Raw genomic sequence first — 15,939 nt, forward strand, 5'->3', positions numbered from 1 at the left:
TTACCGCCGTTTACACGACATGTACTCGGCAACCTTCAAGCGGAAGCCCAACGTGGGTGTCGGCCACGACCTACCTAATCACCTAAGTCTCTAGTCTAGGTTTATCGCCTATTCGGGTTCCATCCATGAGGAGATCCGGCCGGAGTTTCGCTCACAGCCCCAAACGATGTGAACAGGGTTCCCGAGACACCAAACGGGCGCCCGGTACACCGTGCCACGTGCCTACCGCATCACAGCCCACCCCTACGGTCAGCGCTGCCCACGGCCTCCAGCATACTACAAACACCAGAAACTACTTGCAACTCCTGGACAGAGGACAAGGGTGATCAAGAAGCCGAGAGGGTCCATTGGTTTCGGGCCCAATGCGTGGTAGTAGCTGAATCATGGATCACAAACACAGAACTTAGTTCCTGAGGACGGCTGCAATGAGACAACCCACCATGTACTCCTACATGGCCTCTCACCGCTACCTTTACCAAATCGTGTTCACACACTTAGCTCTCACACAGTAGGACATATTCACACGCCTCTGATTCATCCCTGATGAATCAGACCTGACTCAACTCTAAGCAATAGCAGGCATGACAAACAAACATGAATGAGTAGGCACATCAGGGCTCAAACAACTCCTACTCATGCTAGTGGGTTTCATCTATTTACTGTGGCAATGACAGGTCATGCAAAGGATAAAGGGGTTCAGCTACCGCAGCAAGTAACAGATGAATCGGTGTTGTCCTAATGCAGTAAAAGAGAGCAGGAGCGAGAGAGTAGGATTGTATCGGAATGAACAAGGGGGTTTTGCTTGCCTGGCACTTCTGAAGATAACATTGAGTCTTCATCAGTGTCAACGATCACATCATCGGTATCGCGTCTATCGAGAGGGGACAAATACCGGCAACACAGAAAGGAACACAATCAATGCAATGCACAATATGATGCATGCTCATGACATGGCAAAATGAATGTGTTTTGGGCTAATGCAACTAGCAACAGATTAAATGAAGTTGGTTTGAATACAAGATTCAAATTCAAACTCCATATGTGATTATTTAAATGCCCTTTAATTGATTTGCCCTAAACAGTAGTGATAAGTTGTTCTAACATGCATGAAAATGGTACAGATGGATTCCTTGAATTTTTCTGATAATTTTTCATATATAATTTATTTAATTTGGAGTTACGGTTAATTTTCTATGAATTTTAGAAGTTTTAGTTATTTTCTGGAATTTCCTGAATATAATTAAATCCAGAAAATACTTATTGCGTCAGCCTGACATCATCATGACGTCAGCAGGTCAACAGGGCGCCTCCAGGTCAAACCTGACCAGTGGGGTCCACTGGTCAGTGACACTGGGGTTAATCCCGTGTTGACCCGGGCTTTGACCCACTACGGGGCCCACTGTCAGCGGCTGGTGGGGTGGCTAATGGTGGGGATTAGCGCTAACTAAGCCGCCACGTCAGCCTCGCCGGGGTTCGGCCGGCGACGACCAAACCGCGCGGCGGTGCTTCGCCGGAATGGGCTACAGGCGGCGGGAAAGCGCGCGGAGACCACCGGGGCGTAGCCCGTGCTCGTGCGCATCTAGGGGGGCCAACGGGAGGTGCGGGGGTGGCCGGGGTTCGCCGGAATGGAGCCCGAGGCGGCGCCGGAGTTTGGTGAGTGCGGGGCTGGCGCTGTGGTGCACGGGAGGGCGAGTTAGGATAGGCGTTAGACTCCTGGTGGCTTCCTGAGTGCGGTGACACGCTCCGAGACGAGCTCAAGCGGCTGTAGTGACGGCGGTGACGAGGTCAGCGGCGGCCGGAGTTCGGCCGCGGCGGAGCTATGGCCTAGAGCTCGCAAACGCGAGGGGAGAGAGAGGGGTTCTGCACGGGGGCTCACCGCGGAGCTGTAGGGAGGGTTAGTGGGCTCGGGGGCGGCCGGAGTGCAGCGAATCGACGGCGACGACCTCCGGTGGCCGAGGAGGGGAACGGCGACGTGGGCGGCGATGCAGGGCATCCGGGGCCTCGTGGCTTGGTGGAGAGGAAGACGACGTCGTGGCGGAGCTCGGAAGCGCGTCAGAGAGGAGAGGGGGTGGCTGTGGTCATGGCTACGGCGAGCGGCGCTCCCAGGTGCGTTCGGTGACGAGAGGGAGGGAGAACAGAGGAGGAGGAGGAGGTCCAGAGAGGGAGAGGCGGTCGAGGGGGGTCGAGGCCGGCTCCGTGGCGTCGCGAGGGAGTCGGGGAGGCTGCCACGGCGAAGCAGGAGGTGGCCGGCGCTCTTCGGGCGCGCGCCACGCCTCGCCTCTGCCTACTGGCAGAGGAAGAAGAGGACAAGGGGAAAGGTGGGCTGGGCCGGCTGGGGGGGAGCTGGGCCGGGCAGGTAAGCAGGTAAGTGGCCCAGGTGGCCTCTTCTCTCTCTTTCTATTTCTGTTTTATATTTCTGTTTTCTATTTTGTTCTGTTTTGTTTTAGTTTAGTAAAATACTAAACCATTTTAATAAATTCTGTAGTTTATTATGTGGTTTGCTAAAATATATACAAAGCCACTCACAAACTTCCAGAATTATTTGGAGTCATATTTAATATATATTAAATATAAATCCAAAGAAAATAGTTATTGGATTAATTCAAATGGCCAAAATAAATATCTCTGTGACTCCAAAAATATTGGTTTAAATTTTACCTCTCACCAATATTTCCATGGAATAACAGGAACATTTTCTTGGACTCATTTGAGAAGATTTAATTGTTGGTTGTTTTTAGAGGTTTCTGAGGCTTTGAAAATTCCTCAATTCAATTTCATTTGAATTTAAACATGATGCTCACATGAGGCTAACCTAGAGCAATGCCTGAAGCTAGGGATGTGACAAAATTACTATGTTCCCCAACAGTTACTTGCCCGAGATTCGATCGTCGGTATCCTCATACCTAGTTCAATCTCGTTACCGGCAAGTCTTTTTACTTGTTCCGTAATGCATCATCCCGTAACTAACTCATTATTCACATTGCTTGCAAGGCTTATAGTTATGTGCATTACCGAGAGGGCCCAGAGATACCTCTCCGATACACGGAGTGAAAAATCCTAATCTTGATCTATGCCAACTCAACAAACACCATCGGAGACACATGTAGAGCATCTTTATAATCACCCAGTTACGTTGTGACGTTTGATAGCACACAAGGTGTTCCTCCAGTATTCGGGAGTTGCATAATCTCATAGTCAGAGGAACGTGTATAAGTCATGAAGAAAGCAATATCAATAAAACTAAATGATCTTTATGCTAAGCTAACGGATGGGTCTTGTCCATCACATCATTCTCTAATGATGTGATCCCGTTCATCAAATGACAACACAAGTCTATGGTCATGAAACTTAACCATTTTTGATTAATGAGCTAGTCTAGTAGAGGCATAGTAGGGACACTCTGTTTGTCTATGTATTCACACATGTAATAAGTTTCCGGTTAATACAATTCTAGCATGAATAATAAACACTTATCATGATATAAGGAAATATAAATAACAACTTTATTATTGCCTCTAGGGCATATTTCCTTCAGGAACTTGGGCAGGAGCACTTTTGCCCTCTAGCGGAGCGATTCCGTTGGGGGAACTTCCCTACCAGAGGGGGAAATCATCGTCATCATCATCACCAACAACTCTCCCGTCTTGGGAAGGTCAACCTCCATCAACATCTTCAACGGCACCATCTCATTTCAAACCCTAGTTCATCTCTTGTGTTCAATCTTATTACCGGAACTATAGATTGGTGCTTGTGGGTGACTAGTAGTGTTGATTGCATCTTGTAGTTGATTACTATATGGTTTATTTGGTGGAAGATTATATGTTCAGATCCAATATGCTATTTAATACCCCTCTGATCTTGAACATGATTATCATTTGTGAGTAGTTACTTTTGTTCCTGAGGTCACGGGAGAAATCATGTTGCAAGTAATCATGTGAACTTGATATGTGTTCGATGTTTTGATAGTATGTATGTTGTGATTCCCTTAGTGGTGTCATGTGAACGTCGACTACATGAAACTTCACCATATTTGGGCCTAAGGGAATGCATTGTGGAGTAGCAATTAGATGATGGGTTGCGAGAGTGACAGAAGCTTGAACCCAAGTTTATGCGTTATTCCGTAAGGGACCGATTGGATCCAAAAGTGTAATGCTATGGTTAGAATTTATTCTTAATACTTTTCTTGTAGTTGCGGATGCTTGCGGGGGGGGGTAATCATAAGTGGGAGATTTGTTCAAGTAAGAACAACATCTAAGCACCGGTCCATCCACATATCAAATTATCAAAGTAGCGAACACAAATCAAACCAACATGATGAAAGTGACTAGATGAAAATCCCGTGTACCCTCAAGAACGCTTTGCTTATCATAAGAAACCGTTTTGGCCTGTCCTTTGCCTCAAAAGGATTGGGCTATCTTGCTGCACTTTTGCTACTATTATCGTTACTTGCTCGTTACAAATTATCTTGCTATCAAACTACTCTGCTACTTACAATTACAGCACTTGCACACATTATCTTGCTGAAAACCACTTGTCATTTTCTTCTGCTCCTCGTTGGGTTCGGCACTCTTACTTATCGAAAAGAGCTACAATTGATCCCCTATACTTGTGAGTCATCACCCCCTACTTGAGATCCGTCGATTTTAGCACCAACAAGGAGGGGAGGAGCGGAGTGAGAAAATCAAGGCTCGAGGCGGGGTTTTGGGTGAGCCGGTGTGTTTGAGGCCTACGTGCCAGAGCACACTCACAAACCTCCTTTAGCTTTACTTCCGATTTATGAAATTTCAGACTTGAAGTCTGATGATGGCGTTGAATGGTCTAGAGTGTGCTGACCGCATGGTCCGAACATTTTAAAGGTCATATTGATGCATGGCTTTGGAGTTGCCCTTACCAACACCAGACATGGGGTGTAGTAGCAGACAATGAGCAACATTAGAGCATCTCAACCGTTTGGCGTCCCCAGGGACTGAAATAGTGCCTTCTGGGGGCTAGCCGGTGCTATTTTCGCCATGGGGGCGGTCGGGTTCCCACCCGCCGCCCCAAGTTGGCCCCCAGACGCCGTTTTTTGAAATACAGTTCGGTTAAAATTTGAAGAAAATGACACAGGCCCACGGCGAACCTGGATGAAATTTAGGCGGTTTTCATTCATATTTGTACATAATTAAAACCCTAAAAACTATGCCGCCGCTGCCGTCCCGAGCCTTCTACATGCCGAGGAGCTTGTAGAAGGCGGTGTAGTCGCCGCCACCATCGTAGTCGTCGTCGCTGTCGTCATCTTGGACGTCGGCGTCCTGGCTGCAGCCCTGTCCTGGGTCGCTGAGGCGGACGGGGTTGGACGGCGCGGGCGCCTCCATGTTGCTATCGTCGAGGATGACGACGTCGTCCTCGTCGCGGCCGCGGTGCCGAGCGGTGATCTCCTCAAGGGCGCAACGCTGGCGCTCCATCTCCTCCCGCACGTAGTCGTCTCACGCCCATTTCAGGCCGGTCTCGAGGTCGGAGGCCATGGCGATGTGCTCCTGCTTGACGACGGGCAGCGTATCCGGCTCCTTCTTTGGCCTGACCAGGCGGAGATGGCCGCGGGGAGGAGGGAAAGGTTGGTGGCGGCAGCCCTCGTTTATGACGAGGTTGCCGCTGTGCCGGCGCTTCGGCGTCTTCTTGGGTCTCGGCCTTGATGGCGGCGAGCGACGTCAGTGTGCCGGAGGAGTGGGAGCCGGAGGAAGAGGAAGACGCGCCCGCCATGCGCCTCGACAGCCACGAGCTGCCGCTCCGGCACGTGAAGGACGGTGCCGAGTACTCCATCCACGGCGAGTTTCCGCCCTCGATGTGCTCGTGGACGGCGTGGAGAGTGCGCGCGGGGGCGCCCCACCACTGACGGCGGTAGTCGGAGTTGTGGCGTCCCCGTGGTGCCGGAGTGTCGTTCATGGACACGAGCTAGTCGGCGTGGCGGCGCTCGAAGTACGCCGTCCACAGGTTGTTGCTGTTGGGGGCGTACCTCGCCTACTGTCGTGCTTCCTCCGACAGCGCTGACCGGATTCACGCGATCTCGGCACGGCGTTCAACGCCCGGGCGACAGGGGCACAGGGACTCCTCCGGCGCTGAGTCTCCACGAGCCCGACACGCGCATGTCGGGCGACGCCGGGTAGTTCGCCTCGTGGAGGAGGCGTGTCTCCCACTCGTGCAGATGGCGGCGGCGAAGCCGTTGGCCGCCGCTTCGTCGCTGGGGAAACGCTCAGCCATCTGGGAAGGAGGAGAGAGGGCGAGCAAAGGGCGCCGAGGGGAAGAAGGTGGTCGGCGACGAGAGAGCTGTGGGAGGCGGGTGTGCGGCCAGCGGCGACGAAGGGCGTCTTTTATAGCGGCGAGGGGGGCGACAGCAATGTGGACACGTGACGAGAAGGGGCGGGACGCGCGGCGGTGCACCTTCACTGCGCCACCCGTGATCAATGGAAGGCTGGCAGCGGCAGCCTTCCCATTGATTCGCACGGGAGCCGAGGCAGGGCAATGAGGACAATGTTGCCTAGTCCCTGACTCAGCAGGCCCACGAGGTGGGAATCTGCCGCGGGAAGTTTTGGCGCGTTGGGTTCGACCTAGATCCGCCGGCGCCAATTTCGGCCCTTTGTTCCCCAGTAATGTAATGTGAGGCCCTCTTTGATTTAAAGGATCTATAAAGAAATTTGAAGGATTCTAATCTTTAGGATTTTTCCCTCCATGGGTTGTTTGATACATAGTATTGCAATCCATAGGAATTTTTTCATAAGATTCACTTGTACTAGTTTCCGTAAGAAAATTTCCATCAACCCCAACCTCATGTGAAAAATCCACTTGTACTTGTTTCCGTAAGAAAATTTCCATCAACCCCAACCTCATGTGAAAAATCCTATGTTTTTCTTGCGCACAATCAAACGCTCATACTAATCCTGTAGGATTAAGGATGACATGCCACTCTATTTCTCTATTTTTCCTATTCCTGCATTTTACAAATATTGTGAATCAAAGAGGCCTGATATCCTGTTATCGCAAAAGAAGAAAGTATCGACGACATAACTGCAAGATCGCATGCAGCTTTCCCTATCTTTTACTCTGGAAGCTCAACTGGATGCAGTTACAAGTGCTGGGCTTTCATAGCTGCCATTGGCCAGTTTTGTGTATCTTGGCGGCAATAAGGAATCCACATGGGCGAAGTAGTCTTGCTCCCTGGATGGCTCCATCAATACTGGTGCGTCAAGGACAGAGTCAGGAATGGCGTCAAGAGTTTCCTCCAAGAACTGCACAAGTGTCTGCACATCCAAGAAGCACAGCAAATGGTTTATAGATCCAAACAACAGCGCAGTTGTCTATATCAAAACAACCCAGGTGTCTATTACAACTTGAGAAGCACAACATCATTTTTTACTTAGAGCAGCATGAGAACATGTTACAGTGTGGATATTGCTATTACTGGAGAAGGCCAGCAAAGAGTGTACTCATTTTATAGCTTACCTTGCAGTGGCGCAACGTAGAATCAGCCTTACGTTTCCACAAACTATTACCAGGCTCTGAGTGGAACAAATGTAACAATGGCTGTGTCAAAAGAAGTGCTTCTGTCAGTCATCAATGAACAACCAAGTGTTTGCATAATATCATGTACGTATACAAAATGATGAAAATGCTAATACAGGTGATATAGCAGCTTAAACCAAAATAATACTATTATTATTATAAAACAAAAAATGCAGCACTTGAAACTGCTACATCTTGATTAAGCAGCCGATAATCAAGGATTAACAAATAAATTTTCTTTACCATTGCAAATGCTTTCAAGAAGTTCACTGTCTTTTACCGACTTTCTTTGTTTTTATTTTAAGGTATACACTGCTATTTAATGCATAGAAGCAAACGAACTAGAAAACTCATGCTTTCACACTGCACTACTGTGCACACCGACTTCTAATGAATTACATTGTTACAAGGTAAGGTGAATGCAGTAAAGCCCTCAAATTAAGAGAACTTCAACAAAGTACAGAATACTATGCATAAAATAGCACCTTCAATACCACTGCTCCACGTGATCATAAAATTATGCGATCTGTGTCATTAAATGTAGACTCAACGCTTGTATCAAAGCAAAAAGGGAAAAGAAGATCCTTCACACCTTAACAAGTTGCCTCACGTTTGGCCTGCTGATGCCATACTGTCCAATTATAGAATCACCATAAACTTGGTAGCTCTCAAGGATCTAAAGCAGAGTTCAGTCAATAGAAGACATAGCTCATAAAAGTAAAATTCGAGTCTGATTAATGTTAAACCTGGCGACGCGAAGAGCAAGGTGTTGGCATGCCATAAATTTCACTATCTACGTGCCCCAGCATATTCCATGGACTGCAACATTTATCCACCAAAATGATACTATTAGAACAATAACTGATATTGGAATTAGCATCCCCTACGTAGTTTCCGTCAAAAAAGGAAAACAATAACAAATGGGGTCAACATTAGAAGTTAATGTTGATTGTTGAAAAGGGTACAATTTTTTCAACACATCCACCAACAGTCTTTTTAAGTAGCAAAAATTAGTAATTTACCAGGACGAAAGAGGTTTCCTTGTTATTGGTCTTTCACTTGTCATTCAGTCCCCGTGGTCTGTTTTTGGATGGGCTGATTGAATTGCAATATGTGCCGTATACAGGCAATTGAAATCATGTGTTATTGTGTATTCCCTGTTCAGCACCTACCATAATGATTCTGTTTAATGTTCCTAAGTAATGGAAGCCATCACGTTCAAAGTTGAAATACATTTCAGTACAAGATGAGGAAGTTCACAATAGTATCTTTATACTATTATAAAGATCTGAACTGGTGGCCGCCTGTTCGCCTCTTAAGAATTACGAATCCGTGTTCTCACTCAAGCACCATTCTTGACCTCCTGTTTTAATTCATTATTCTTCAGCAACTATTAAGAAAAGTACTGGCCATTGAGTAGAATTAGGTATTGGGGACCTTGTAGCAGATTGGCTATCAGTGCTATACAAATTGAAGGATTCTATCAGAATTGCCAGTCGAGCTTATGACTTCTTGATTGCCAGAGGGGTGCAGATCTCACCAGCTAGGTTGAAGGCACATTGTGAATAAGTGGGGATGGCCATCTTATCAAGCTGGCGCATCATCTATGAATAGTACAGCTACCTAGTTACATGCGAACCAAATTGGGTGGTACATTCCATAACATGGCCTGACCATTTTCTAAAGCCGGCAACTATAGTTCCTGAGCCCAGGTCAGACCATTTTGGTCAGAGTTGGCCATGACCCATGTGTAAGAAGATGGCGATCCCTTCATTTCTACACGATGTGGATCTACCACTAAAAAAAACATGATGTGGATCTGGTCCTTTCTCCGGTTCTCCGGAAATGAGCTTCAGGGTTTTGTTTGCCCGTTAATATGTTACTCTGAATCTCTTTAAATTTTCAAAACTACTGAGATGCATGAAATGAGAGTTGAGTATCGATACAGGGATTTTTCACAATCAAAATGGAAATTCATACTTATTGTAAGCAGCACGACCAACCATAACTTGATGGGCGCCTTGTCTTATGGATGCACTAACCTGCAGCCAAATGAAGGTCTTCAGTGCAACTCACTACTGCAATGTTACAAGTGATTCAAGGTTGAGAAACCAAAATGGTTTGATCATGATTAACTGTACAGTAATGAAATCCTGATAAATTAGCTTGTATGTGCTTGGTAGGAGAATAACCCGACTAAGCCATGCAAAATGTCAATAACTCTGTATCTTGAGATCCCTTTATAGATATATCCAAATCAAACCACTTCAATAAAATAGCCTCATGTGTAACAAAACAACAAATGATTCTCCAGCATAGAAACGTTCACGAGTCATGAATATTGAAGAGATGAATGCTAGAGAAAGCATGGCATGCTAAATCACCATGTTGTGTACTCCTATTGTGGAGAACCACTATGACAGAGCACAGAGGGGGCAGGTGCAGGAGGGGTCATAGTAGAAGTCCTAATATTAGGGGTCAAGTTAGTCTACCGAGCATGACACCAACGAGCTGGTGATGATAGCATCTACCAGAGAATCAGACGCACAACCTCTGTCATGGGGCTTCTAACGCAGACAAGAAAAACAGCAGTGGCGACATGTCAGTTTTTGGTGCTCATGTGAAGACACTGGAGGACCGGGCAGGTTCAGCGACACATTGCCAAACCCCGACAACACCACCCTTGCTGCCCCAAGTGAAATTGGACTCAACCCGAACTGATAAACATACTGTTCAATGTGGTCATACAGATACCAACTTCTAAGAATTGCAGCAACACAATTAGAATGTGACGTTCCCATTGTTACCTATTTTTCACAGTAAAAAGTTCAGAAGTTAACTTACTTGTTCAATAGTCATTAAGCCTCCATTTAGTGTAAAGTGTACCTCTGGGAAGTCCCGCAACAAAGCATAATAGTACTCATATCTGCAACGATATCCACAAGAAAGCCAGCAAATTATAAATTGAAATACTACTGAAGCATAACATTTAATAAAGGTGACTCTAATACGAATTCCAACATAGCAACCTATTAAGAGGTACAAAGGCCAGTATCAACTAGTCAGAACTCAGCCTTCCCCAGAAGTAAACTTCCATTACTGATAATACAGTCTGGGTATGTAAGCACCAACAAATTAAGCATGACTATTTCGACAAGCAAAGCTGGAACCACATAATAGTATCAGCATGGCGCATAAAGGGATGATTCTTAGTGTCAACCATTTATTACTATTTGTACCTATGTCTTGTGGGCTTTAAGGATATTGGTGTTGCCATTGTGTATATTCTATGTATATCTTTGCATGCAAAATGAAAATGGAATCAAGCGCAAACATACTTTAAAGGAGGAACCTTCCGATTCTCCGCAGGACTGAGGCCACTGAGCAACGCCTTCCGAGCATGGATAATAAAATGCCTGGTTGGTGACTTAGAAACAACTTTATCTACAAATGTACCTGGTGAAATGTGAAAACAAGTTAATTGCGCTTATTAAAAACATGTCACTATATGTCAGTAGCCGGTACCCAGCACATGGGAAAATATGTAACCATCAAGATAGAGACGAACTTCCAAAGAGAACTGGAAAATCAATAATAATCCTCTATAAACAAGCTAGCTAACTATACATGTATAAACAAAAATCCAGAACTAAGGCACTGAAAAAATGTGCGTTTAGCTCATGATTAATTGTTTTTTAAGATTATATTATAGGTTTACTTATTCTGTAGTTACAAAAGCATATTATTCGATTGCAGTGCACAAATTCACTTCCTAATATCTGGAAGACTTTAATGGAAAATTGAGATACTTAGAAGAGAACTCACAAAGTTCTTCGTAGGAGTCACGATCGTCAACTCCAATTCTGCATTTAACACTGACAGGGACATCACAATTGGCAGCAATAGCTGACATAGCATCCCCTACAAACTTCAGGAATCGTATCAAGTTTTATGCAGGAGCAGAAGGAGCAAGCATTCATATTACACCATGGTTTTGTAGTTCATGAGGCAAACCTCTGGATCATACATTAAGCGAGCACCGAAGCAACCGTGGCCAGCAACTTTGCCGCTGGGGCAACCACAACTAACACAAAAGTCCACAAGAATTTGTAAATTATACAAAACTGTAGAATGTACTGCATAATCAGGTGAGACATGACTGAGGCTGTTACTTCAGGTTGATCTCATCATATGCATATCCACTTGCTAATTCAGTTGCCTTTGCCAAATTGTCAAGATTACTTCCACCAATTTGTAACACAATAGGATGCTGTTCAGCAGGAAATGCTAAAAATCTATCCTGCATATTTTGAAAATTAAAATTACATACCAACTTTGCATATGATTGGTGAGTATAATGATATAAAAATGGAGTACATCCACTTTATTGATTCATTCATTTCCAGAAAACAACAGCTGCCAATGATAAATACAAATGAAAACTAAGTCATACTAGTGATTTACATAGTAATATCAATCAATACTGCAGGCATGTTTATCAAATTGAGGTAGCTCCTACACATGTCAGCTACAACATAGGAAGTCCACTGCTGCTTTATCATGTAAAAACAATGAAGGATCATTTATCGTGCTTCCAGTGGTGGAATATGACTTCATAAATTCTTGGGTGCTATTCATCAGACTTTACATGATGGTATTGCATGAAATTTTGACTTAAACAATATTCATTTCTAGGAAAAGCCGACTGAAGGTGAAGTCACCTTATTTAACTGTTCAGGCTTACTCCAATTTATGTAAGAATGTAGATACAGATTAAAACTAGATGTCTGAAGTTTAACCGAACTGATTTCTAAACAGAATATGAAGCACATACTGAGGTTCAGCAGAATGTCATCATTGGTTCTAAAATAACCCAATGGACAAGTCAAGTTCAAGTCCACAATGAGATAGATTTTGGTCAGTGACTCAAAAAAGTACTTCAGATAGCTCATAACAATTTAAAATAAGTGCATGGTGAAAAGCACAGCAGAGGAACTATATTACACATAATCAATTACTGTGAAAACAAGGCTGAAAATTGCACATGTCTTAAAAGAATTCATGAGCTGCATGACTAGTACACACATAATGAAACTGGAGAATACACATGACTAAAATTTAAATGCAACCAGATTTACCACATAAAGCACACCATCTGATAGGTTATATCCTCAAAGCTATGATGCATTGTGTATATTCTTAACCAACTATTTTAAGAGTGTTTCTCTTGTGATCTCTTCAAAATGGTTAAGGGATATGATAACTGGCTATCTCTGAATAAATTGTAAATATAACCTTATCTAGAGCATATGACCAGTCCGAGTCTACCATCTGTTTGTCTTTAGTAACAGATAAACATCACGCTCTCTACAGAAGTTGTTGCTTGTGAGTTGTGAGTAACTATCTGTGCACGTCACATTACTGGCCTCTACTTCTCGCACAAACTCCATTGATCATAAGAAAATAATTCTTATTCTTGTACAAATTTAAAATTCTATGGTCGACGAACTTGCCATATTAAGTGGTATGTGGTCAAGAAAACGGTGGTTATGTAACTATTATCGTATGAGTTCCCTATTTCTATGGTCGTGGAGTTTGGTGTGTTACCTCATCCGTGATCACGCTAACAGTCAGACATAACATGGGTTGTACCATGGCGCCAGTGAACGAAATATGCAGCACAACTGCGTTTAATATGGTATTTTCCCACCAGTGCATTAATTTGCACGCCTCTCCAAGAATCTCCCTCATCACTTCTCAAATATGTTTCACTTCTCACTGGAAGCTCATGTCATTGTACTGTACAATTTTTTTTTACGCGAAACAGTTACCGTACCTTTTTTTTTTTATCGGACCATACATTTGTTACTATACTGCCATTTTGATGCAGCTCAAGTAGTGTAATCAATGCCAACACTTCTAACCCCCATGAATCAAAATATCATAGTCAGATTCGATGAAATCAGTTATCCCAAAGCACTCGAGCTTAATGGCACCCGACCAAGAAAGACCAAAAATGGCTAACTCACCAACTTATCTTTCTGATGCACAATGGTCTCAGCGACCAACATCTCTGTGTATAACCAGGCGTGCCTCGATATCAGCCGCGCGAGCGTCCTGTAGTGGTTGTCTGTCCAGTCCATCATCGGCGCCACGCTGCGGGAGCAGGCGGGTGGGAGCAAGAAAACAAGTATCAGTCAGCTCCGACCATGGCCAGGTACATTGACCAACCCCTAGTCCCTTAGAGATCTGATTCCGCTCACCTGAACAAGGGAGGAAGGTACTCCCCGGGGGGCAGAGAGCTCGCAGCGCCACACGGCCGCAAGCCGTGAGCGTGTGACAAGAACCGCCCGGGCCGGCTGCGGAGGAAGAAGATGCCGGGCTTGGCAGGCACTAGTGACGGGAGCAGGGCGTGCCACGCGGCGGACCTCATCGCAATGGCTATCCGAGTCCCCGCTCCCGCGCGAGGCGGCGCCGCTTCTCGTGCGTTACGCTCGGGTACTGGTGAGTGGTGCGGCGGCTCGTTACAGCCTTGGCCGGTCGATCTGAGGCGGCGGCGGCGGCTGTGCAAGCGTGTAAAGCTGCGGGCCACTTCGAGTTAGGTTAACGGATTTGCAGTGGAAATAAGCTCCGGGCGGGGGAAAAACTGTTTTTTCCTACGCTTTTTTATTCGGTTACTAATGGAATTGAAGCTTATTTACTGTTTTTTCTGGCAAAATGTCAACATGGTGTACTTTATTTTATTTTATTTATTTATTTGCGGAAAAACATGGTGTACTTTATATTAAACTCAAATATGTTACATCATCAACTGTGCTGCCAAAATGGAACTAGGTGCCTCTTTGGTCGGTGACTAAGAGCATCTCCAACAGCTTGTGTATGTGTGGTTGTGTATATATTTATATAGATAATAGTCTAAGAAAATATCATTTCATATGCACAATTAGCTTTTCAGCACATTGTCTATACGTGTAGTCTATATTATCTCTCTTATTATATTTTAGTATTATCTTGTAACTACTAATCCAACTATCATTTTTTAGTAAGTACTCCTTCCGTAAACTAATATAATAGCATTTAGATCACTATTTTAGTAATATAAACATTTTTATATTAGTTTACAGAGGGAATATAATTCAAACGATTTATAATTGCAGTGGTTATAATTCTAACGGACACTTTTCAAATGGCTATATTCCATACCTGTATATACACAGTAAAACATGTATGTTTTGTGTATTGCACGCCTCTCATGGGGCGGCTTCATATCACATATATATACTAGATTGCATGACTTATCATCAAGAGAGATCAAGAGAACCCTAACCGAATCAATACATATCGGCAGGAGATCGTATACCTATACACGGTAATCTATATAAAAGGAATACTTTAACATCCCCCTCAGTTTGTGCGTCGTATGGCAAGAGACACAAATTGGATTGAAATTCGGAGAAGAGCTGCGACGAGAGTCCTTTTGTCATTATGTCGGCATACCGATGAGAATATATCAATCTTGGATGTATTCGTACCCCTATTACTCATTGTTAGGATGGTAACCCCGACAATTTGCGCCCACCTTGGGGCTAGGCGTCAAGCAAACTTTCACGGCGTAGGTGGATTTCTTCATCATCATGTCGGTCGGTGGCGAAATCCATTTCGGGACACTCTCCTTCATCGATGATGACTCCGCGTGGCTTCGCAAGGCCCAGCTAGACGTGGAGGTGTTGCCCGTCCGCGGTGTGATGCATTTCCACGTGTCATCCTATGGGGTCCTTCTCCGGCATCCCTCGGATACATACCGAGTGGCCGCTCGCCCTACCATCGTGCGTCGCCGCAGGCGTTCCGGGCGCCCACGGCTGCAGCGCTGGATCAAGCATGTCGTGGCCACCCAGGTCGCGACGGAGCATGTGGCAGCTCTCGAGTTCGACGAGCCCGCCCTCGACCTCTCAGATGGGTCACTCGGCGATTCCTCCTAGGAGTCCGAGTGTGAAAGTACCGAGTCGACCGCCGAGGTTCTCATGGTGGATAAGTCCGAGCACCGCGCGCCCCCGGGGTACACGAACGACCGTGACGGCCGCGCGGGTGCGTCACACGGCAACACTGATGGCGGTGCCGCGGGCCACGAGCCGTACGTGACACAAGCTCTCACCCGGGAGCAATGAGACGAGCTCCATCGCAGGAACAAGCAGCTCCTGAACACCCCCATCACCGGGACGACCCCGAGGCGTTGGCCATGGAGTCGACTCGCCTGGCCACTCTGGCCGAGCGCGATCGCCTTGAACGGCTTCAGAGGGAGCTCGACAAACGTGAGCGCCGTCAACCAAGTTCCAGTCGGCAGAAACGCCAGCTCTTCTCGAGTGACCATCCTCGTAAGTACCGAGTCCCCAGTACTCCATTACA

General features: G+C 45.7%; 1 protein-coding gene across 1 annotated transcript; it reads right to left on the reverse strand.

Moving 5' to 3' along the window:
- Positions 1-6,807: 6,807 nt before the first annotated feature.
- LOC123188925 (tRNA-dihydrouridine(20/20a) synthase) lies at positions 6,808-14,149 on the reverse strand. The gene is made up of 12 exons (XM_044601204.1): positions 13,800-14,149; positions 13,566-13,692; positions 11,709-11,836; positions 11,551-11,620; positions 11,362-11,464; positions 10,875-10,992; positions 10,381-10,462; positions 9,517-9,578; positions 8,283-8,355; positions 8,129-8,212; positions 7,477-7,557; positions 6,808-7,274 (listed from the first exon to the last, which is right to left on the reverse strand). Exons 1-12 carry the CDS (start codon positions 13,967-13,969, stop codon positions 7,086-7,088), a joined length of 1,287 nt encoding a protein of 428 aa, XP_044457139.1. The 5' UTR covers positions 13,970-14,149; the 3' UTR covers positions 6,808-7,085.
- Positions 14,150-15,939: the final 1,790 nt, after the last annotated feature.

The sequence above is a fragment of the Triticum aestivum genome, chromosome 2A (genome assembly GCF_018294505.1).
Source record: "Triticum aestivum cultivar Chinese Spring chromosome 2A, IWGSC CS RefSeq v2.1, whole genome shotgun sequence".
Taxonomy (NCBI): domain Eukaryota; kingdom Viridiplantae; phylum Streptophyta; class Magnoliopsida; order Poales; family Poaceae; genus Triticum; species Triticum aestivum.